Raw genomic sequence first — 24000 nt, 5'->3', positions numbered from 1 at the left:
CCACGTGCCACAACTACTGAAGCCCGTGCCTAGGACCGTGCTCTGCAACAAGAGAAATCACCGCAATGAGAAGCTTGCATAATGCAACAGAGTAGCCCCTGCTCGCCGCAACTAGAGAAAACCTGCACACAGTAACAAAGACCCAATGTAGCCAAAAATAAATAAATAAATTTATTTTTTTTAAAGTACGTGTATTTATATACACATGCATTAAACAAACTCAAAAGTAAACACAAACACACACACAAACACAATTAACAGTTACCTCTGGGGAGTAGGATAGAGGAAGAGAAAAGAACTGACTTCTCCTTTAAGTTTCAAATACTTCTGTATTCATTAATTCATTTAGCAACCATTTAAAAATTTCTAGAGTGCCAGGCACTCATGATTTATACCACTCACTTGGCACACATTAAATGTCTTTTGAGAGAATATTTCATATTTGTGTTTATCCACTGAGCCATAAACATCCTGAAGGCAAGCTCTTACTTTCCCACAGCAACAACCATAACCATGAATGTTTACAGATGCACACATACATGTAAAAATATTTTTAAAAAGGAATGAACAAGTTCTTATCAAATTCATGACAGTGGTTTCTAAGAAGGGTGACAGTGAGGAGGGGAATGGGATGGCACATAGTTTTTAAAAGAGGATTCAGGGGCTTCCCTGGTGGCACAGTGGTTGAGAATCTGCCTGCCGATGCAGGGGATTACAGGTTCGTGCCCCGGTCCGGGAAGATCCCACATGCCGCGGAGCGGCTGGGCCCGTGAGCCATGGCCGCTGAGCCTGTGCGTCTGGAGCCTGTGCTCCGCAACGGGAGAGGCCACAACAGTGAGAGGCCCGCGTACCACCAAAAAAAAAAAAAAAAAAAAAAAAAAAAGAGGATTCAGCTCAATAAGTTATATTTTATCTCTAAATTTTTTTTCATAAAGATTCATATATATTAATTATTTGTATGTTGGATAGGTATAGATTTTTTTTTTCCCAGTCTTTCCTTTGCCTTAACTTTGTTTTTTCACCTTTTTTTTTTTTTTTTTTTTTTTTGCGGTATGCAGGCTGCTCACTGTTGTGGCCTCTCCCGCTGCGGAGCACAGGCTCTGGATGCGGCCGCGCAGGCTTAGCGGCCATGGCTCACAGGCCCAGCCGCTCCGCGGCATGTGGGATCTTTCCCGGACCAGGGCACGAACCTGTGTCCCCTGCATTGGCAGGCGGACTCTCAACCACTGTGCCACCAGGGAAGCCCTTTTTCACCTTTCTTGCATAGACCTTTCAATTTATTTTGTATAGTCAATTTCCTGATGTTTCTTTAATGACTTTTGGATTTTTTTTGGCCTACTTTCTTCTCAGATTTTTAAAAAACACTGAGCTCTTACTAGGAGAACATAATCCTAAGTGAAATAAGCCTGTTACAGAAGGACAAATACTATATGATTCCACTTATATGAAGTATCTAAAATAGTCAAACTCACAGAAGCAGAGAGTAGAATCGTGGTTGCCAAGGCCTAGGGGGAAGGGGAAATGAAGAGTTGCTATTCAATGCATATAGAGTTTCAGTTATGAAAGATAAATAAGTTCTCGAGATCTGATGTACAACATCTTGCCTATAGTTAACAATACTGTATTGTACACTTAAAAATTTGTTAAAAGAGTAGATCTCACGTTAGATGTTTTTACTACAAAAAATTTTTTTAATTAAAAAAAATTTTGAGCTCTTTAATCATTTGGAATGTATTTCTTGTTATTGTACAAACTAGGAAATTAACTGAATGTTTTTCCAAATGAATAATCAATGGTCTCAGTATCATTTAGTGAATAGTAAATCACTTCCTTATTGACTGAAATACCACCAGTATCATAAATGGACACTTTAATTCATAGTGGAAAAAAAAATGCTTTACCTCTTCAAAAGCATTAACCAGTTTTTAATAATCTGAAATCAGTTACACTGGGAATCACCATATTAATCTATTGTCAAACATGGTTTACCTTACACTGAATAATATCAATATAATTGCCTTTTTTTCCAACCAGTCACAGCCAAAACAAAACAACAACAAAAAAATTAAGTCAACCAATAAATGAAAAACTATAATCTTACTTGCATATTCTTTTTAAGTTACTAAGAGAAGTAGTCTAAAAAAATTAATTTTGTTTAGTTCAACTAAGGAATTACAGAGAAGTTTATCAGATCAATAGGTTTAACAAATCTCTAAACTGAAAAATGAACAGAATGATAATGAAACTCCAGAACAAGAATAACACTGGGACTTCCCTGGTGGTGCAGTGGTTGAGAATCTGCCTGCCAATGCAGGGGACACAGGTTTGAGCCCTGGTCTGGGAAGATCCCACATGCCGCAGAGCAACTAAGCCCGTGTGCCACAACTACTGAGCCTGTGTGCCACAACTGCTGAAGCCCACACCCTAGAGCCTGTGCTCCACAAGAAGAAAAGCCACTGCAATGAGAAGCCTGCCCACCACAAAAAAGAGTATCCCCTGCTCACCACAACTAGAGAAAGCCCACGCGCAGCAACAAAGACCCAACGCAGCCAATAAATAAATAAATAAAAAATCTATATTAAAAAAAAAAAAACAGATAACACCATCATCACTGATTGGGAGTGGGAAACCTGTGTTCTAATTCCAACCTGAGCAAGTGAATAAACCTCAAGAACTGGCACTATGGTTCTATTTCCAACATTCTATAATTTCTAATTTACTATCTCTAAGATAATTAAAAGATCTAATAATAATAGCTGCCACCAAAGAAAAGTACATAGTCTTCTTTAGTAAGATGTTTTTTCCACCAGTATAGATAATCAATCTAATGTAAATTCATTTTCTCTAGCCATCTTCTGAAAATATAGAAAAATAACTGAGCAACATTTTTCTTTTAAGGCTTACTTTCAACAAGGTGAAAGTAATTTTTTTTTAACTGAAGTATAGTTGATTTACAATGTTTTGCTAGTTTCTGGTGTACAACAAAGTGATTCAGTTATACATGTATATATTCTTTTTCATATTCTTTTCCATTATGGTTTACAATAGGATATTGAATATAGTTAGTTCCCTGTGCTCTACAGTAGGACCTTGCTGTTTGTGTATTTTATATATAGTAGTTTGTATCTGCTAATCCTAAACTCCTGATTTATCCCTCCCCACCGTCTTTCCCCTTTGGTAACCATAAAATTGTTTTCTATGTCTGTGAGTCTGTTTCTGTTTTGTAAATAAGCTCATTTGTGTCATACTTCAGATTCCACATGTAAGTGATAACATAGGATATTTACCTTTTTCTCTTACTTCACTTAGTATGATAATCTCTAAGTCTATCCATGTTGCTGCAAATGACATTATTTCATTCTTTTTAGTCTGAATAGTATTCCATTGTGTATACATGCCACAACTTCTTTATTTGTTCATCTGCTGATGGACATTTAGGTTGCTTCCAAGTCTTAGCTATTGAGAATAGTGCTGCTATGAACACTGGGGTGCATGTATCTTTTCGAATTAGAGTTTTCTCTAGATATATGCCCATGAGTGGGATTACTGAATCATATGGCAACTCTATTTTTAGTTTTTTTAAGGAACTTCCGTACTGTTTTCCATAGTGGCTGCACCAATTTACATTCCCACCAACAGTGTAGGAGGGTTCCCTTTTCTCCACATCCTCTCCAGCTTTTATTTGTAGACTTTTAAATGATGGCCATTCTGACCGGTGTGAGGTGGTACTTCATTGTAGTTCTGATTTGTATTTCTCTAATAATTAGTGATGTTGAGCATCTTTTCATGTGCCTGTTGGCCTTCTTTCTGTATGTCTTCTTTGGAGAAACGCCTATTTAGGTCTTCTCCCCATTTTCTGACTGGCCTGTTTTTTTTAATTGAGTTTTATGAGCTGTTTGTGTAGTTCAGAAATTAAGCCCTGTGGGTCATTTGAAAATATTCTCTCCCAGTCTGTAGGCTGTCTTTTCATTTTATAGTTTCTTTTGCTGTGCAAAAGCTTCTAAGTTTGATTAGGTCCCATTTATTTATTTTTGCTTTTATTTCTATCACCTTGGGAGACTGACCTAAGAAAACATTGGTACAATTTATGTCAGAGAATGTTTGCCTATGTCCTTCCTCTTCTAGGAGTTTTATGGCATCATGCCTTATATTTAAGTCTTTAAGCCATTTTGAGTTTATTTTTGTGTATGATATAAGGGAGTGTTCTAACTTCAGTGATTTACATGCAGCTGTCCAGTTTTCCCAACACCACTTTCTGAACAGACTGTCTTTTCTCCATTGTATATTCTTGCCCCCTTTGTCGAAGATTGACTGTAGATATGTGGGTTTATTTCTGGGCTCTCTATTCTGTTCCACTAATCCATATGTCTGTTTTTGTGCCAATACCACTCTGTTTTGATTACTGTAGCTTTGTAGTATCATCTGATGTCTGGGAGAGTTATGCCTCCAGCTTTGTTCTTTTTCCTCAGGATTGCTTTGGCAATTCTGGGTCCCTTTACAGTTCCATATAAATTTTAGGATTACTTGTTCTAGTTCTGTGAAAAAGGTCATGGGTAATTTGATAGAGATCACATTAAATCTGTAGACTGCTTTGGGAAGTAGGGCCATTTTAACAAAATTCATTCTTCCAATTGGAGAATATGAGATATCTTTCCATTTCTTTGAATCATTTTCAATTCCTTTATCAATGTTACACAGTTCTCAGCATAGAAGTTTTTCACCTCCTTGATCAGGTTTATTCCTAATTTTTTTTTTGATGCAATTTTAAAAGTGACTGTTTTTTTACTTGCCCTGCAAGTTCTTAATTTGCCCTTTAGCTTATTACTCTTTAGAATAACACTTAAATTTTTCTAATAGACATATCTTTTTTTCAACCACTCCAACATCGCTACGATACAAGTTCATGTGTTTACACGCACACACACTCTTTAGGATGATTCAATCAACTACAAACCAAATCACTTTCTGCTATAGTTACTTCTGGCTCAACATTTCTAAGCTACTGCTCATTTTTTGGTTATTTCTACAAAGATTAAAGCACGTTTGTTTGTTCATTTTTTCTTAACAGACTATTCAAAGTAATTTGATGTCTATTTTTGGTTTTTCAAGTACTCAACCTCATCACATTTTAAAAAATTATCAATGAAGTTAATATGCTCGGTCATTTAAATCAGTGATTATGTGAACAAATTTGAGTCCAGGAAAGGAAGGTGAAAGTTAAAAGAAACAACCATTTAGTAAATATCTATTTGCAAATGTCTAGCACTATTTTTACAAGTTGTAGCTTCCATATAATACAACTTAAAAGTTCCCCCAACTGTCACAACATCAGTATGACTGCTTCATAAAAGAATAAAATGTTTTATTTAAACCTGGCTCTGTTGTTCTTGTTCCCTCTTCAGCTACCAAGTCACTACTTCAGAAAAACACTTTAAATATATCTGTAATCAGTTCTTCATAAAACTATGTTGATCACTATCTAGAATCTACATTTAATGACTGATTTGCCCTAAACCATATTAATAGCCCCTACTTAAAAAAAAAAAAAAAAAAAAAAAAAAAGCCTAACAGTTCACCTCATTCAATGAAAGTTTTAGTGTATTTTGTAAGAGGAAATGATTGTTTTCTCCTGGTTTGGGTTTATAAAGATAATGAGAAGACTAGTCAGGTGAGTGTGAGATAAGTTAATTCTCAATCTTATTACTAAATTTAACTTCAAAGGCCCCTATTTTTTGAAAGACATTGCCAGGTTCTTATTTATTTCCAAACACTTTAGATCCCACAGTCCAAAACTTCGTAGAATATAATATCTTAGAAAGGGAGGAATGTGGCTTTTTAAAAAACTGATAATGATGAAACAGCTTCCCTTAGCAACCCCTGTCTGAACTTAATAAACTGATAGCCATTAATTTCTTCAGAGCTAACACCAGTTTTATGAAAAGAAAATAGTCCCCCCATACAAAATTATCAAATAGACATGAATTCATACCACCAGGGTACAGAGGAAGTAGCCATCTGTTGTGAACAATAATAAATCTTTTTTCCCCTAATTATCCAGTTCATTTGCAACACTAAATTTCCATCTTCAATCATTCAGCCAGGAATGTAATTAAAATATTATTTGTATGTATTTACTACCATAATCTATAGTCAGAAACTTATCCTGGGAAGACAGTATCACTAGCTCAAAGTTTCAAATATCAAATTTTGTTTCTAATTCTGAATTCCTGATCATCAGTTACCCTCATTTCCTATATATGATGTTAGCCACTTACTATCCTAAAGTTATAATGAATACAAAACCCAAAAATGTCCATAAATTAGTAAGTACTTAAAACACACTTACAGCATTGAAAAATGTAGAGTTTTAAGCTTTTATTCATATTTAAAATGACCCACGTGGGGACTATGTCATCAAACCAAGCAGAATGAGTTCACATCACAATCAGAACTATTATATTCTTTAAAATAAATACAAACCTCCCTCCTTCCAGATTCCATATACAGTCTTCGAAAAACAAAGAATTATAGAAAGAATTTAAAAAATCATCTCACCTCCACCATCCTAAGGCACTACTGTTAAGATTTTACCAAAAAATTTTAGACACTTCACAATATCAAGAGTGCCTATTCCCAGTTTCACTGTGTGTATGTGTGTGTTATCGAAGTATGTCTATGATTGGTATGTGAACTTTACAGACCCTGGACAAGTTCACTACATCCAGATCTCCCAGCTCAGTTTTTCAGCTTTAAAGACTTCAGCTAAGAGGTTCTCAAACCAAGTAACTCAGAAATAGAGAACAGGTTCCCCATGAGATGTGGCAATAGAGATACTAAGACAGAATCAGAAAAATCTATGAAGGCATCTTGAGAGTTACGACTACTAGTTACGTGGGATTACAGTCGCTATGAAGAACCCAAAAGTGTTGTTTTATTTCTGCAGTTGAACTTAAATTCTAGCAACATAATCTAACTTTAACCTACTCTCAGTTTCTGCATATACGGGCAAAACAATGAATGTAATGAGGAAGGACGAATACTATGAAAACAAGATGAATGATCCCAACTCTGTGGGTAATTTCCTTCACTAGGCCCATGTTTCTTTCTCAGTTACGTAGAAACGCTATAACTTGGCTTAATGTTTGAGCTGCAACAACTTTCTAAGTGTGGCACAAAGGTAATTCAATGAGTGATTAAACGGTAAAACATATACCGAAGAGTAGGGAGTCATAACAAAACTTCATCTTAATAGCATTTAACTGAAAACTCTAAGAGAGTATGGTCTCGGCAAACAGTCTAAAGATAAGGTTACAAATGAAACTCCAGATACACACACCTACACACACACACACACACACACACACACACACACACACACACTCATTCTTAAAAAATATGTACCAGAAGACAATGAAAATGATACCAACACGCTTATTTCAAGTCATCTTGATCGCAGATGTTATTTATATTCAGGCTCTAGCTCAACTTTAAGTTCCATCAAGGCAAGAAATATATATGTATAGTAATACCCAAATTCAGACCTCACTTATTTATACTGGTTAACTCAAATGACACAGAAAGAGTTTCACACCATCTCAAAAGTCAGCTTATTTAAACTCTCCTAATTTAGAAATGAGATTAGGAAACAACTGCAGAAAAAAGAATAAGCAACTTTGAAAAAGCTCAGGCTCCTTATCCCTCCCAAACCTAACAAGCAACATTTACTGACTGTGGCTATGGTTAAAAATAATAATAATTTTAAAAATGTAAAGGAAGGTGACAGTCTTCTCCACAGTGCTTGTTGTAGACAAGAAAGAACAACTGTTAGTACTAACACTGGACTGTTAAGTGCTGAAAGAGCAGACATGAAATAATGAAATCTTACTCCTTTGGTATCTGAGGCTACTGTATCATCAGTTTCAAGCAAGTAGTTCTTTACGAACAGAGCCCATCTGTCATTCTCAGGGGATACTTGTATCTTAGGGTATACAAGCTTATACATCACTAGCACTTCAGCACAAGCTTTCACTTGAGGAAGAACTTATCCATGATGCTGGCAGAGGCACTTTTACACCTTCTTCCTATATGAAAAGAACGAAGAGATGTAGACAAGGACTAAGAAAACAACTCTGAGAGCAAAATGTGCCCCAATTTTTCTGTGAAAGTTTTATAATTTATAAATAAGCTGAATGTAAGATAACAAAGGATAATCAATATATGCAGAAAAACAAGAAATAAAATGAAACTGGACCAAACAATAGCAAAATATTTTCACAGGAGTTAAAAGGATAAGTTTAAAAAAGTAGTAAGAAACAGGGTCCCAAACAAAAAAGGATGAACAAAATATGGCAGCAGCAGAAAGAAACAACAGTTTTTGGACTTAAGAGTCAGAATTACATATTAAGGTCCACAATAGTTTTAAAAATCCCTGAATATAAAAAAGATTTCCCCTCTCCTCAAAATAACCCAACCTATGATCTCTGGGGAAAATTAAAGCATATTAAGTTGATGGGTAAACTGCCTAACACCAGACTGTTAAAGGATACATAAGTGGAAATATTAAAAAATTTAAGAAAAACACTAATATTTGAAATAAAATAGTTTCAACAACATAATTATAAGAGGCCATATTCATATGTCTTAAAGCTGTTTTATCTTCCATTTCTTGCAAAGTAAATGGAAGTTTTGCCCTTGGAAAAGATAAGCAATGGCATATGCTGAGGTATAAAACTTAAAGGGAACGTGTATATGTGCTCATGAAGATAAATATAAAATGCTCATAGCAGCACTATTCCTGACAGCCAAATACAGAAACAACTCTACTATATCCATCAGTTGTAGAATGGATAAATTGTAGTTTATTCATATAATGTAATCTTATTCAGCAACAAGAATGAACTATTGCTACAAGCAACAACATGGATGAAACTGACATACAAATATTAAGCAAAATAAGTCAAACAGGAATACATACTAGATGATTACTTTTTTGGTATTTTATTTTATTATTACTTTTTAAAACATTTTCATTGGAGTATAACTGCTTTACAATGGTGTGTTAGTTTCCGCTTTATAACAAAATGAATCAGCTATACATATACATATATTAGATGATTACATTTAAAGTTCAAAAACAGGTAAAACTAATTCAAGCAGTTAGAAAGACAGGGTTGGGGGTAGTGACTGGGAAGGCACTGGTGGGGGTGGGGGATACTTCTGGGATGCAGGTAGTATTTTATTTCTTGATCTAGGTATTACTGATTACACAGATATGTTCACTTTGTGAAAAGTCATCAAGCTGTACATCAGTGATTTGTGTGCACTTGTATACTTCCACCAAAACCTTAAGTTGGAAAAAACTAATAGAGTCTTCCCTGGTGGTCCAGTGGTAAATGCAGGGGACGTGGTTCGATCCCTGGTCAGGGAACTAAGAGCCCACGTACCACAACTACTGAGCTCACACGCCTCAACTAGAGAGCCTGCATGCCGAAAACTACAGTCTGTGCACCCTGAAGTCCGGGCGCAACAACTAGAGAGAGAAAACCCACACACCACAACTAGAGAGAGAAGCCTGCATGCTGCAACTAAAGAGCCCGTGTGCCTCAAAGAAGATTCCGCATGCCTCAACGAAGACCCAATGCAGCCAAAAAACATCAATCAATCTTAAAAAAAACTAATAAAAATTATTTCTACAATTTAAATAACTATATGTAGTTATATATATATAGTACATACACATATAAAGTTACATATAAACGGTTTCTAGTCAAATGACCATTGTTAATGTAAATGACCCATACATACTGTCAATTGTACCTGCTCAAATTCTTTCTCTTCTCTCCAAACCATCAACTCAAAATTACTCTTTTGGGGGGAAGAAAAAGTGAAACTTTAAGACAAATTTTAGGTTCAGAAGTAGTAGATTAGGAAAAATAAATATGTAAGGTAAGTGATTCTTGCAATAATCTTCCACTCTCCCCCTCCTCTGATGTGCTCATTTTGCCTCTGAGGGAGCACTCCTCCCCAAAAAGTATTTCTCCAAATTGCTTATTTCTCCTACTTTTACTGAGCTTAAAATACGACAATTTGACCAAATATAAAATGCAAATACATTTCAAAGGATTACAAAGATATCAGTCATTCGCACACAACTGTGAATTAGTTCTGTGTCTACGTTTTTAAATTGAGGCATAGTTGATGTACAGTATTATATAAGTTTCAAGTGTACACCATAGTGATTCAAAGTTCTGTGTCTACTTTTAACAAATAACTGTAAATAAGAAATTTCTTCTATATAAAGAAGGAAAATGAGCAATTCCACAATTTCTTTTATAATACAATTGGTTTGCCAAAAATACTAGATTTCAAAATATAGTGTCTTCACCCATCCCCATTTATTTTATTTTATTTTTATTTTTATTTTTTTTGCGGTACGCGGGCCTCTCACTGTTGTGGCCTCTCCCATTGCGGAGCAGGCTCAGCGGCCATGGCTCATGGGCCCAGCCGCTCCACGGCCTGTGGGATCTTCCCGGACCAGGGCAAGAACTCGTGTCCCCGGCATCGGCAGGCGGACTCTCAACCACTGCGCCACCAGGGAAGCCCCCCATTTATTTTGAACAAGTCTTCTTTGATCTTCTCTGCCATTATACAAACTTGAGTGACTCCTACTTACCATTGTTGAATTCTACTCACTTCTAATTTTCCTTAAAGCCTGTTACTTTTTTTCTTTTTTCAAAAAAGTAGATCAATTACTAATGACATATATATACACACCAACCCTCAAAACTGTAACAGGTGACTATGCCTTTCCTTTTCCCCACTCCTTTCCTAAGTGTTAAGAGTCATAAAGCCACGTGTTCTTACGCATACATACATATGTGTGTATACACACATTATATATATATTTATATATTATGGATGCAAGATACAAAATCAATACTTGAGTGCAAAAAGAATTCTCATATCTAAACCCAAGTAGAGTCAGCAAATCAGTAAAGGCGAAACTCTTGCAAGTCAGTTATCAACACATGGTACTAAAGAAACCAATGCCAAAGGTTGAATCCACATAGTAGCCAGTTAATTCCACACAAACTTGCAGCAAAGATTCTGACACAACCCAACTCAACCATCTGAGTGCTGAATGTACACTATGGAAAAACTGTGAAACTAAGATTTTCACTGTTACCAGAAAAATAATTTTAAAGCACAGTTTCTTACTCCATTTCTATCACTAGAATTATTTCTAAGTTTTGAGAAAAAAGTAGGCTCTCTTCACAAAAAAGATGAATGGCACCTCATCTCTAATGATACTTGAAAGTATACATTAATGTTTTTTGGATTTGGGGCCACACCACGTAGTATGCGGAACTTCCCAGACCAGGGATCGAACCCATGCCACCTGCCCTGGAAGCGCAGTCTTAACCGCTGGACCACCAGGGAATTCCCATTAATGCCTTTTAAGGTTTAGCCACCAGTTGAGAGAATAATGTTTTCTCCTTTTTTGAACAGTCATACAATTTTCCATCTGTTAGAAGGGCAGAACATTTGACAACTAGATTTTTAAAAATTGGGAGAATAAACAACTAACTTAAATGATTTGCATTTGCTTTTAACTATGCTATCTTATTTGGGGTGTTTTAAAATAAAAAAATATACAGCGCATTCATTTTCAAAGTAAAGTAAATATTTTCAATATTTGCCTTCAATTAAAATAAATTATGTAAAGGAAGTCACTTAGTTTCATTTTTCTATTTTCTAAGGATTAAGTTTAAGCACATTTTTTTTGTGTTAACCAAACTTATATAAAAACCCAAAGCTATGCATGTAAAGACACCAAGCTATGGTAAGAAAAGGACATTTAGTCTACAAACCTGTTGAAATTCCTACTGAAGTCTAATTTAACTTACATTTTTTTCCTTCCTGAAACAGTCCAGTCTATAACTATGAACTAAAAAATGACTTAACACCCTTTATTCATAACTTATGTGTAATTCAAGGGAAATCTACCCTTCTATGCACAATGAGTGCTTAGTGATCTCATCAACAAACTGGAAAAACATGTGGGCCAATCAGTGCAATCTCATCTGGAGACAAATCTACATGAGGTAAAATTATGATCAGAAAGCTACTCAGAAAACGTGAAACCAAATGATTTAACAATCATTGGCATCGTACTACCGTATCTGCCTCTGACAGGAAAGATGGGATAGGACAGGGGACTGACGTGCTGCAAGGGCTAGGTTATTCCTTTCTGTAAAAGTGATGGAGATATTTTGCCAAATGTATTTCAGTATCTTTCTTCCCTGTTTATGGAAACACTAGGTGATATAAATCAATTTTGAAATTCTTCTCTGCTGCTTACCAAGCATATTCACTGCTATGTTAACAGCCATCATACAGAATTGCTAAGAGGGACAGTATATAAGAAAACTGTCTGGCACAGACTCTAGTACATAAGAAACAGAGTCAATGTTTATTATTATTCCAAATACCCATTTCTTCCATTTTCTTATTCTTTTTTCAAAGAATATTTCAATTCATTAGATATAAGATTAGTGATTTATAATTGCAGATCAGTTTCTCTGAGGTGATACCACATCACCCAGACCGCATTTTGGGATATGACGGAAACTCTTTAGTGACTCATACACATTTTATCTCTTAGGTTTAGTTTTATAAATGGCTGCTTCAATTCCTTACTATTATTTTTAATATTTAAAAGAGCTGCCATTTATTGAGCATCTACCAGATGCTAGGTAGTTTACTAGGTACTTTACTATCTCTTATCTTTACAATTACTGTTAAGACAAGTGTTACCGTCCCTATTTTAAAGATAATAAAGTAAGGCTCAGAGAGGTTCCATTGTTTGCCCCATATCAAATAGCTCACTAGTAGTATAGCTAGGATTAGAACCCACATTTAGCTAGCTTTAACTCTGAACTGTAGCCATCATACCACCCCCAACTGTCTCATCCCTTATATTTTGCTTCTTTATAATTTTATTTTCAGAGGGTAACAACTGCAATTTGGGGGTACCTTGCTTACAACCTCACATATTAACCAGAGTTCTCTGGAAGACAAGAATGTAATTTAAATGAATGATAAATCTGAGAAATGGAAGGTCTGAAACAGAGTAACCCTTCAGAGACCAATGGGACAAGATAGATACAAAATAAGGTAACTTGTTAGGAATAAAAGAGGGAACAATAAGAGACCTCAAGCTGAAATAACTCATTACTATAGATTGTTTATTTTCAAAATTAAAACAAATAGAAAAAAAAGACTGAGAAAATATTCACTAGCCTTGAATTCTGCCAAATTTAAGTTCAAGGTCCTCACTAACTGGGTCTTTCTTGCCTTACCTGGTAGATCTCCAAGCTGGTTGGCCTTTCCTTGGGTTTGCCAGAATTTCCAGTAATGAAAGAGACAATCAGTATAGGGACAACCCTTAGGCCTTATCAGCAGAACTCTAACAACAGTATTGTCACTATCCCATTTCTATTCCTCAAATAATTTCTAAGTGTTGAGAAACAGGCCACACACACACATGCACACACGCATACAGACACAGTTGAGTGGCATCTCTCTTCTCAGGCCATGTAAATATTTTGAAGGTTTAGCCACAAGATGGGAGAGCAGTGACCCACAGTACATAATTCCTAAAAGGAAAAATCAGGTTCCTTGTCCAGAACTCTTCTATCTAAAAAGGTTGCAGCAATTTCCTTATTCTGTAAGCAGTAGGAAGAACCCGAAGGTAAAATATAATGGGCTAAAACCCCACAGAAAAGTATAATTAGCATGCATGAATAGAACACTAAGGAGTTTCCTGACTGCTGCATATAATAGATATGTAGCTACATCAGGAATATTTTATGTAATACTATATATACTGAACTACTTCAAAAGTTCACTTAAAAAAACAACAACAACAACTATAATTCCAGGATAATAGGTGAGATTTTAATCCCACAAATATGGGATTAAAGAGACTGATTACATTTTTACTCTATATAATTATTTCAGACTAGAAGTTAATAGCAAAATCCATTAATATATTGTATTCATTGACTTTCTCGAACTATAAACGATCACATAGTTAAAATTCAGCACTTCAATCTTATGAATTTCCCAATAACTAGAAAATTACACTTATTTTCCAAAACTTCCATATCAAGATTTTCAGAAGTCAAATTTCATCCTTTATTAAAACATAATAAATGAGAAATTAATAGCAAACATAATAATCAATCAATAGACTGATTCCAGGTAGAATTTGGTAGCTGAAGGCAGGTTTAGGAAAGGGACTTTTGAATTTTAAATCACGTGCATTTAATACCTATTCAAAGTAATCAATTTTAACAACTAGAAACTGAAAATGCTCAGAATACATAGCACTTCTGCAGACTTGTAAGCTTTCCTCATACATACTTCTAAAAAAAGACTACCAAATAGATTTCAAGATAAATTCAGCAGAACAAGATGCAAAAACTAAATCCTTTTAGGATTTTAAAAGAAAACGAATATATAAAATCCAACCCCACACTACTTTCAGTTTCACTGAATCTGCAATATATTATCAAAGGGTCCCTATGTGGAACACAAATTATTTTCTACCAGCTTAAAGTGGTACGTGAAACCCTAAACGCAGGATTTTAAACTAACAGCCTAAAAATGCTCATGATTTGTATTCCTTCTTTAGACAGTGGACCATTTCGGGTAAAATGAATGAAGAAAGCATTCCATGAAACACGGAGACTGATTATTTCTCAATGTGGGGTGTAAGAAAATCTCCCTCAAGAAAGGCTTTGAAAAGTCCTCATAAGATTTCACTCCATAAGGCTGTTTCTTTCTTCTTTAAACATTGGTCATTACAAACATTCAAATACAAAGGAGGTGTCAAAGAAGTTTTTAGACTAATTAACACGAGGGCAAAGAAGCAACTAAAAACCAGTTCTGACAGAATTTTTGCTTGAAAAAAAACACTATCCTATAACTTTTATTACTATAAAAGCCTTAAGTCCACCCTTTACATTAAATAAGTGATTCTTTTATATAGATTGAATTAACTTGCCTTGAAACAGTCTCACTTCAATTCCCTACTTGGAAAGCTGTCTGATCCACTATTATGTAACTCTATCCAAGACTCTACTGCAAGAGTTACATATCCATTAAAAGTTAGTAAAAAGTAAAACATGCACACGCACAACGTTAGCTGTAGTTCCTTCATTACCTTGACAAAATTATGAAACCCAGCATATTTTCAAACAAACAAAAAACCTTTCCTATTTAAACCAGAAATAGTGATACTTTGCATACTCCATAAAACTGTTAAAATGAAAAGCATTCTTCTTGGCTAGCTTCTGATCATTATGCGAACTGTACATTTAAAATATAATCAAAATGCCAATTTTCAAAGAATGACATATCTTTTACATAAAACTAGCAAAATCTTTTTAATTTTAGTCTTTTAATTCATCTTAATGTTTCATTCATTTTGAGGCCATTTGCCTTCCAAAAGACCCATAGCATTTTCCCTGAAGGCTAATCAGCAAGTTCTTTCCCCCTCTGTGCCAACATAGAATCTCCAGAACAGTTCCTACTAGCAACAGCAAAGTAACAACTCTACAGTGAATATGATTTACCATTTGGTTGGGTACATACTGAAATTCTGATTCATGAACATCTTAGTCAGTTTATGGATATCAATGAAAAGAAAAATGACACTCCGGCATGTGACTGCCAACTACGAAGTCACTTTGTTTCAAAAGGAAATAGACTTTAGTAGCTAATAATTTCAAACAAATGAAGAAAAGTGACCACGATATAAGGATCTCAACTAAGTTTGAAAACACACACAAATCGTGAAAAGGAGATTCAGAATTAACATTTAAAAATACACAATGGGACTAAGTTTGGCTGAAAGGATCTGAACCACTGTTAATGCAATTAACAAATCAGTACATCTTGGAAAAGCTTACTTCTAGCAATAGAATCCTTATTATGATTTCAATCCAGTGTCATCGTTTTCTCAAAAAACAGTCAACTCTATTACATATAGCACCAATTCTGGAAGGAGACTTGAATATTGTTTGAATGGAACACAGGAGAACCCTGATATGCAAATGTAAAAGGAAATGTTGAAACTACAAATATTTTTAGTTTACAAAAAATCTGTAAATATATCCAAGAATCATTAAAATACATTACCAATAATGTTGCACAAGACCTCTAATTGACTTGAAACATCACATTCTTTCAAGCAACATATAGACAACTGCTTTCACAAGGACTATCCGTAGCAGTGACTAGTGAAAACCCTTTAAACTATTTTTCAGATTATCATCTCGCTCTTTCATTTGCTAAGTATTCTGATCAAGTACAACAATAAAACAATTTTTAAGGAAAGAATGTATAATTTTAAAAAGGCATTTAATCTTAATTCCCTTAATCAAAGGAGGTGTGACAACCAACGCATATAAAATTAACCTTAATCCGCCAACGAAAACACGCAAAATGTCTCCTAACAATTCCCCTCCTCCTTAAAACAACCGTATACATAAATATGGTACTGACCTCCACCCCCACTGAGAGCAGCTAATAAAGAGAATAGTTGCATTTGGAGACCAAGGTCCAACACCCCACCTCCTGAACCTCCCCAAATAACCACATCTTCAAAGTAGAACTGAACATTATTTTTGCTAAAGCAAGAATCCAACCCTACGGAGCCTCAGCCCTTAGACAATGGTGGTTACCAGACAGAGCTGCACAGTTGAGTCCAAATGACACATTTCACTAGGCCTTGGACACAACACACACACACACAAACACACACACACTCTCTCCCAAGGGGCCAGTTCTAAGGAAAGGGAGTTTAAATCCCACTGGGAGATGGAGGGGTAGCACAGTGGCCTGGGGGTACGCCGCGGGGGGGGACAGGCGAGAGGGGTGTAGATAGAGCGGAAGGGTAACTGCACTGCACGCGAGGGAGGGGGCTGGAAATGGCCGATGGATTCTACATTTACTTAAAGGTCTTGATTTAACGGGTCCTTCCCGGGGGTTCTGTAACTAAAGCCAAACTGCGCAGCAAACATCGTGGGGTTGGGAGAAGAGAAGCTGCTCCCCCTACCCCGTGACTTAGGGAGGGGGGCGGGGGAAACAAGTTCCCCGGCCAACACCACCGACCACTCCGAGTCCCCCTCTCCCCTCCTCCACAGGAAGGGGGAGGCTAACAGAGAAAAGGGGGAAAAACAAGTTCCCCAGCCAGCCCCAACCACCCGATCACTCCCAGCCGCTCCCCCCACCTCCTATTAGAAACGAGAGATCAAACCGTGGAAGACTGCCGAGAAGGGGGAAATCCCACCCTTCGCTCTTCCCCCACCCACCAACAGACTCCTGCGGGGTCCGTGAGCGAGCCGAGAAGCCAGAAGGATGGGTGGGGGGAGAGGGTGCCGAGCCCCCGAAACCAAACAAAGCGCGGCCTGAGCTAGAGCCCGGGCGAGTCGGGAAGCCGCGGCTTTTCCTGCCGGCCAGGGCCCAAGCCGGGCTTGACACTGCGGCACCGGGGGACCCGCCTCCGCTCAGCCTCCGTCTCCCACCCCCGGGCGCACAAGCCGCCCCCGCCCCAGCTTCCCTTCCCGCAGGTCCCGGCCGGCCGGGAGGCGGAGAGGGAACGCGGCCTTACCCCGCTCGCCGGCGTTGTTCCGCTCCTGGGGCAGCGGCGGAGGCGGCGGTGGCGGCGGCGGAGGCTGCTGCTGCTGCTGCGGCGGCGGCGGAGGCTGCTGCTGCGGCGGCTGCTGCTGGGGCGGCTGCGGCGGCGGCTGCTGCGGGGGTTGCTGCTGCTGCTGCTGCTGCTGTTGCTGCACCGGGCGCGGCCGCGACACTCGCCTGGGTCTCCGGTTGGCGGCTCGGACGGAGTTCATTTGCCGGGCTGAGGTGGCGGCGTCGGCGGAGGGACACACACACGCACACGCACCGCGAGCTCCGGGGCAGGAGAAGGGGGTGGGGAGAGGGGGGAGGAAGGAAAAGGGGTGAGAGGAAGGGGAGATGGTAAGGGCGGAGGAGCGAGCGAGACCCCGAGTCAAGAGAAAGGCCCGCGGAGACAGACAGAGACCGAGCGAGGCCCGGCGGGCGGGCCTGACGCACGGGGAAGGCCGAGGCCGCCGGGCGGGGCGGCGGCGAGGGACAGAGACAGAAAGACGGGCAGAGCGAGAGAAAGAAAGGGCGTCCGCCCGCCTGGGGATCCCGAGGCGAAGCGCGGCGTCGGCGGCTGAGGAGACAGACCCCGGTCCCGCCGACTCCCGAGCGGCGTCTCCGGCGGCGGGGGGAGTGGGCGGGCGGGTGAGGAAGGGGGAAGGAGAAGAAGAGAGGGAGAGAAGGGAGGGAGGGAGCAGGGGGCGCCCGGCTCTTTTTTTTTTTTCCTCTTCCTCCCCCCCACACCCCCAGAAAGAGATTTCTGAGAGGAATTTTTTCTCTCTTTCTTCGGCCTCTTCTCTCTCCTCCCCCCCTTCTCTCCTCGGCGAAGGGGAAATGAGTGTGAAGGGAGGAGATAGGGGGAAAAAGAGGCGTCGTCGTAACTCCTCCTTAAAGGAGCCTTTCCTTCTCCTCCTCAGCTCCGTCGCCGCTGCTTCTGCTGCTGCTCCGTGGCAGGAGGAGCCATTGACACCGCCGGAGCCGCCACTCGCCCAGTCGGTCCCTCCCCGCCGCGGGGCTGGCTAGGGGCGCGGGGGAGGGCCGCGGGGCGTCGGGGGAGGGGCGAATGGGCGGGGAAGTAGATGGGCGGGGATTTCGGCAAAGCAGCCAATGGAAGGCGCTCATACAACCTTCGGGCCAATGGAGCCCCTGCTCTTATCGCCAAGTCCCTTCCTTCAACGCCCTGTTTCCTCTCTCGGGTTTCCTCCCTCCCCAGCCAAGGAGGGGGGAAGGAGGAGATGGGGAGTGTGGTGGGGCGGGTGATAATGGGGAGGTATCAGGGCATATAATAGAGCGGGGGTTGGGTGAAGAGAGCGCTGGTGCGTAGCGACGATTCTGGGAGAGGAGGTGCTCGGAGGAAAGGGCGGGGGTTGCTGATGTAATGGGGAGAAGTGATTAATCCTTCGGTTCGCCGTTTCAACCTCGCCCCCCCCGCCCCCCGCTCGATTTTTTAAAGCGGAAAAAAGAAGTAGAGCGAGGTAGCCAATCTTTGTAACTTGGGTTTTTGTGGTAGGTAGGTCCAAAGTCTGAGCTGTAGGGAGCGCTAGAGATTCTGTGCCCTTTAGTCCAGCTGAGGGTATTTGAAAACCTTGGAGATCCACTTTACCGAGCTTGGAGCTTGGTAACCGAAGTTTGGAGTCGGTTCCTAATCGTAGTCTAAGAGGAGTCACCTAAATCTTGAAAAGGTTTTGGTCAATAGGCAATAGACCTTTGGTCAGTTTACTTTGGAGACGTGGTCTATATAATTGTTTGGGAAAATAATATGTGAGAAAAGGAGAGAAGTAAATGTGTTGAGGTTGTGTTTGGTTTTTGTGTTTTTTTTTTTTTTTTTTTTTTTTTAGATCTCACAAACTCAGAAAAAGAAGAAACCCCAAGGGGAATTATCTTTTGTATCTGTATCTGGTCCCCTCAGCATAATCTCTCCCCAAGGAAAACGTGTTTTTATTCCCTAGCTGCTGTTGTGATGACTGAAAAAGTATCATTTCTTAATTCTCTCCGCTCTCTTTTGTTTATCACTTTATGGAAATGATAAAACCGGTAGTTTACTGATTTTCGACCTTTGGGTGATTTCTCTGTCGTTTGAGTTTGATCAGTTGCTGTCTTAGGTTTGAGATGGACGGCTAAGTGGTTACAAAGTACGATAAGCGAAGTAAGGGTGAGGGGGGAAAGTGTGTATTTTGGGAGTGGGGAGAGGGGTTAGGGAGAGCCAGTATTATTGTGTAGGATGTTTGAGTTCCGGATTTGACATGTGCCTCTAGGCAAAATACTTTACCTTTCTAGGTATCGGGGTCCCCTCACCTTTTAATAAGAATTTACTTTGGATTACATAATCCTGTTTTCAATTTTTTTTAATTCTGTAATTTTGAGATGAGCTCTCTTTGGTGCTGAAAATGGAGAAACTTAGATCTAAGTTTCCTTCTCAAGAAAGAGTTCGAGGAGGGAGACTTAGAAAACAACTGAAGAACACATTTTTATGGTTGTTAGCAAGGTGCAAATGGGTAAAATTTTAGATTTGGTTCAAATACCTGTAGGGGAAGAAAGGAAAATTACATGCTATCATACGTATTATAAATGGATCCATAATTCTGATTTTTTCTAAAAATTTACTTTTTTATCAGAAAGCATTTAGTAGTTCCTTATGTGTATCCATTGCTATATAAGGTGCTATGGGAGATAGCAAAAAGTAAAATAAAATAAAATAAAATAAAATGCAAAATTTGGGGCGTAGTTTGTATTTTGGTATGGCAGAGTTGATTTAGTTAATTCAGATGTACAAAGAAAACATAGCTTATTTTCTGTAATTTTTATCCTTCTTGAGTCCCCAGCATCTACCTATAAAAGAAAAGAGATATCTTTTCTTTTATAGGTAGGTGCTGAATCTTACAGATTTTGTTTCCCCACCTCTCTCCCATTCCAAGATTTATGTGGGAGTTGAGGGATGCTGTATAAGGTATACAGAGATGGAGTGTCTTTCACATCTTTGGCATCCTAGATTTCTAAGTTTATTACGACAGTTCTTAGGCATGTGGCAGTAGGATGCCTTATTTTAACAAAACCAGTATATTATGACAATTTTCTGATAGGTGGAAGTAAAGTGTCAGGATAAAAGGAGTGCCTTTTTCTAATTCACACAGTAACTAGGGGGCTGGTAGAAGCCTGAGCGATGGGAAAGCTGACATGACCTCAGGGAAAGGCCCTGCGCCATGCATGCCAGTCCTTGTGTTGTCCTTTGGTATGGAGTGTCTGGTATACTCTAAAAGCAGAACTGTTAGCCTCAGAGATAAAACTGCTCATTTTGTCCTTTTGAGAAGTTGTGCTGCTTCCTTTACTGAAGTCCACACTGAACCATTTGCCTTATACACTGTAACCTCTGTACTGACCCCAGGCCTCTGCAGGTCCATTGATCCTCATGATGCTATTCCGTCTTCTCACTGAGACATAATGGGAACTTCTGGATTCCCAGAATATCCCATGTAGGCCTTGATGAGCCAGGAGCTTTGCTTCAGGCTCATCTGTTGAGCCACCGCCCCCCACCAATGTTGCATTATTCTCCCTATGTCATGTTGAACATCCCATAAGCTGAAAGCAGAGTACCTGGAAGACTCAGCCTCTCACAGGCATCCCCGGAGAAGCAAACCACTATCCCCATTTTTCTTGAATTACCCTATGTCTATAATATGTGAATACTTCAACTGTATACCTCCAATTCTAGTTTTCACGCTGAGAAGGGACAGGAAGTAAGCACACCGGATCTGATTACCTTTTTCTGTCCTCCTTTCCATCATTTTTTAGGGCTGCAAGAGATGGATTTTTCTAACCCAACATTGTAAATCAACTATACTTCAATAAAAACGTTTTAAAAAAGAGGTGGATTTTTATTCTTGTATGACAAGAGCTTTCCTTATGTACCATATCTTCTTCATTCTTGTGATGGCATCTGCTCTGCTCCCTTTTTCGGAGCTGTGATAGCTGATGGAGTGCAACAGAGAAGCTAGTTTAACAATAGTGGAATATCTATTGGGAGATATTAAATATCCTATCCCCATATCACTGGTTCCTCCATATTTTTAGTTTATCTTACAGGATTAAATGTTAAAGACTTCTTTGTGAAAAAGTGTTCAAAGCCATCTTAAAATTGTGGAACTTGGGAGTTGTTAGAACAGGCCTTGGAGATCATTTAATTCTCATTTTTGTATTTGATAGATTAGGAAACAAATTCAAAGAAATGAGGTGACAGAACCAAATCCCATAACTACTTGGTGGCAAAGTTAATACCTGCCAGTCTAGTGCCCTTTCCATTCACAGATATTATAGACTCTTAATTCTTCCAGTGAAAACCTAAAATATTCCGGATGGTTTTAGCCATCGCCTGGTCCACCTGTGTTAGCAGATAATCCTGTCAATTAGCTGACACAGAAATTATGTGTGAGAGAGAAAACAGGAGAAAAACTTAAAAGGGATTTTTATTTAGGGTAGGAGTCTTCCAGAATGATTTCAATATACACTTAGCATAATTTCAGGGGACTAAACTTCCTCAGGGTTTTCTCTCTCTTCAAGAATATTTGTGTTTGTTTTTTCTCAACTAATTACTGGTGCTTAACAGGTTAGTGTACTTAAAATTATGTTTATAAAACCTATCACAATAGGAGTGTGGAAAAAATAAGCCCTTTCATCATTTTAATACCTGGCAGGTGATATTTACTGTGATTTTTAAATGATAATTTTTACCATTTCAAAGATTCAGCTTCCCCTTTCTCTGTCATTCCGTCATCTAGTCCTAAGCCATCAGCTCTCAGTCAGTTACATAAGACACCTGAAAACTGCTCACTCCTTTTATGTCATTTAGGAAATTAGTCTGATCTGAATATAGTTTTCCTGGAGGAATAACCAGCTGTTTAAAATATCCTTGTTAGAGTATGAATGACTTATCTCACTAAGCTGCAAAAATTCATTCTTTAGTACATGCTCAGATAATATTTTATCAGGAAGTGAAAATTAACTTGGAACTAAGGATTTAAATGTAATGTATATGTGGGAAAACCTGGTAAGCATGCAATCAAATGATCCTCATAATAGAGGTTATCTTTAAAAAAAATTATAGAATCTAACTTTAATACCTTTCCCTGTGGAATAATAGAGACGTAGCCCTATTAAAAGAAATTAATTATGTTCAAGATTTAGGATGGGCTGTGATAGACTGTTGTAAATCTTTATTTTTGCTTTTTAAAAGGAGAACCCAATTTCAAAGCATTGAGAGATGACTAGGCCAAACAATAAAAGGGTTGTATTATGAAAGGACTGGTAAGTGACTGAAGGGTGGGCAGATATGAGTGAAAGACCGTGACGGGGCTCTGCCACTTACTGGCTGTCTGATCTTGGGCAAATTACTTAACCTCTCTGTGCTTCAGTTTCTACATCTGAAAAATGGGTGTGATAATAGTCTTCATCTCATGGAATTGTTGTGAGGATTATCAGATGCTTAGAACAGTGCTTGGTGTGTAGTAGGAGCTCAGTAAACTATTAGCTGTTATTGTCATTGCTGTTGGTATTGATGTTATTTCAGGCCCTACTTGATGATTTTCAAGATTACACAGACATTATATGTAGGGAAGTAGGTATGGCTCTTGTTATAAGAAAGTATGTCTAGAAAATGACTGGTATTAGAAAAATATTTTAAAGGTACAGGGAAGACAACACCAAAAGGAAAGAGTCAGGCAGAGCAACAATAGGTAGAGATCAGGCATGGGTGGAAACTGATGGAAGAAGACCTATGCAGGATTGTCTCCACTCAAGCAATATTTGAACTGAGGATCTTGCGGCAGATGCAGAATATTCTGACATTTTTTCACTACAGGAGCCTCTCAAGAGAGAGTCTATGGAGTATGTCAGGAAACAAATGCATGGGCCTAGAAAGAGAAAGAAAGGAAGGAAAGGAGGGAGGGAGGGAGGAGGGAAGGAAGCAAAGATAAAAGAATGCAGCTGGAGGTTTATCTGTGTTACTGAAAGAACTGGACCCATTTAAGTAGTATGTTAAAATTTAAAAACTCAGGCCTCGGGACTTCCCTGGTGGTACAGTGGTTAAGAATCCACCTTCCAGTGCAGGGGACACGGGTTCGATCCCTGGAGCCCACACGCCACAACTTAGAGAGAAGCCTGCGCGGCAACGAAAGATCCTGCGTGCTGCAATGAAGATCCTGCGTGCCACAACTAAGACTCAATGCAGCCAAATAAATAAATATTTAAAAAACACAAACAAACCAGCAACTCAGGCCTCCATGAGAGGAGTAGGAATTATAGAAAGAAATGGAACAG

At 38.8% G+C, this 24000-nt stretch overlaps 1 protein-coding gene across 1 annotated transcript in view; it reads right to left on the bottom strand.

Moving 5' to 3' along the window:
- Window positions 1–18702, bottom strand: part of FBXO11 (F-box protein 11) — a 106012-nt gene extending 87310 nt beyond the window's left edge. The window contains exon 1 of the mRNA XM_059078296.2: window positions 17681–18702. Within this exon, the coding sequence (XP_058934279.1) occupies window positions 17681–17918 (238 nt within the window). The 5' untranslated portion in view covers window positions 17919–18702. The remainder of the gene's footprint in view (window positions 1–17680) is intronic.
- Between the last annotated feature and the right edge of the window lie 5298 nt (window positions 18703–24000).

The sequence above is a fragment of the Kogia breviceps genome, chromosome 11, assembly GCF_026419965.1.
Source record: "Kogia breviceps isolate mKogBre1 chromosome 11, mKogBre1 haplotype 1, whole genome shotgun sequence".
Classification (NCBI taxonomy): Eukaryota; Metazoa; Chordata; class Mammalia; order Artiodactyla; family Physeteridae; genus Kogia; species Kogia breviceps.
The sequence above is the reverse complement of the archived record's forward strand: the minus strand, read 5'-3'. Positions and strand labels throughout refer to the sequence as shown.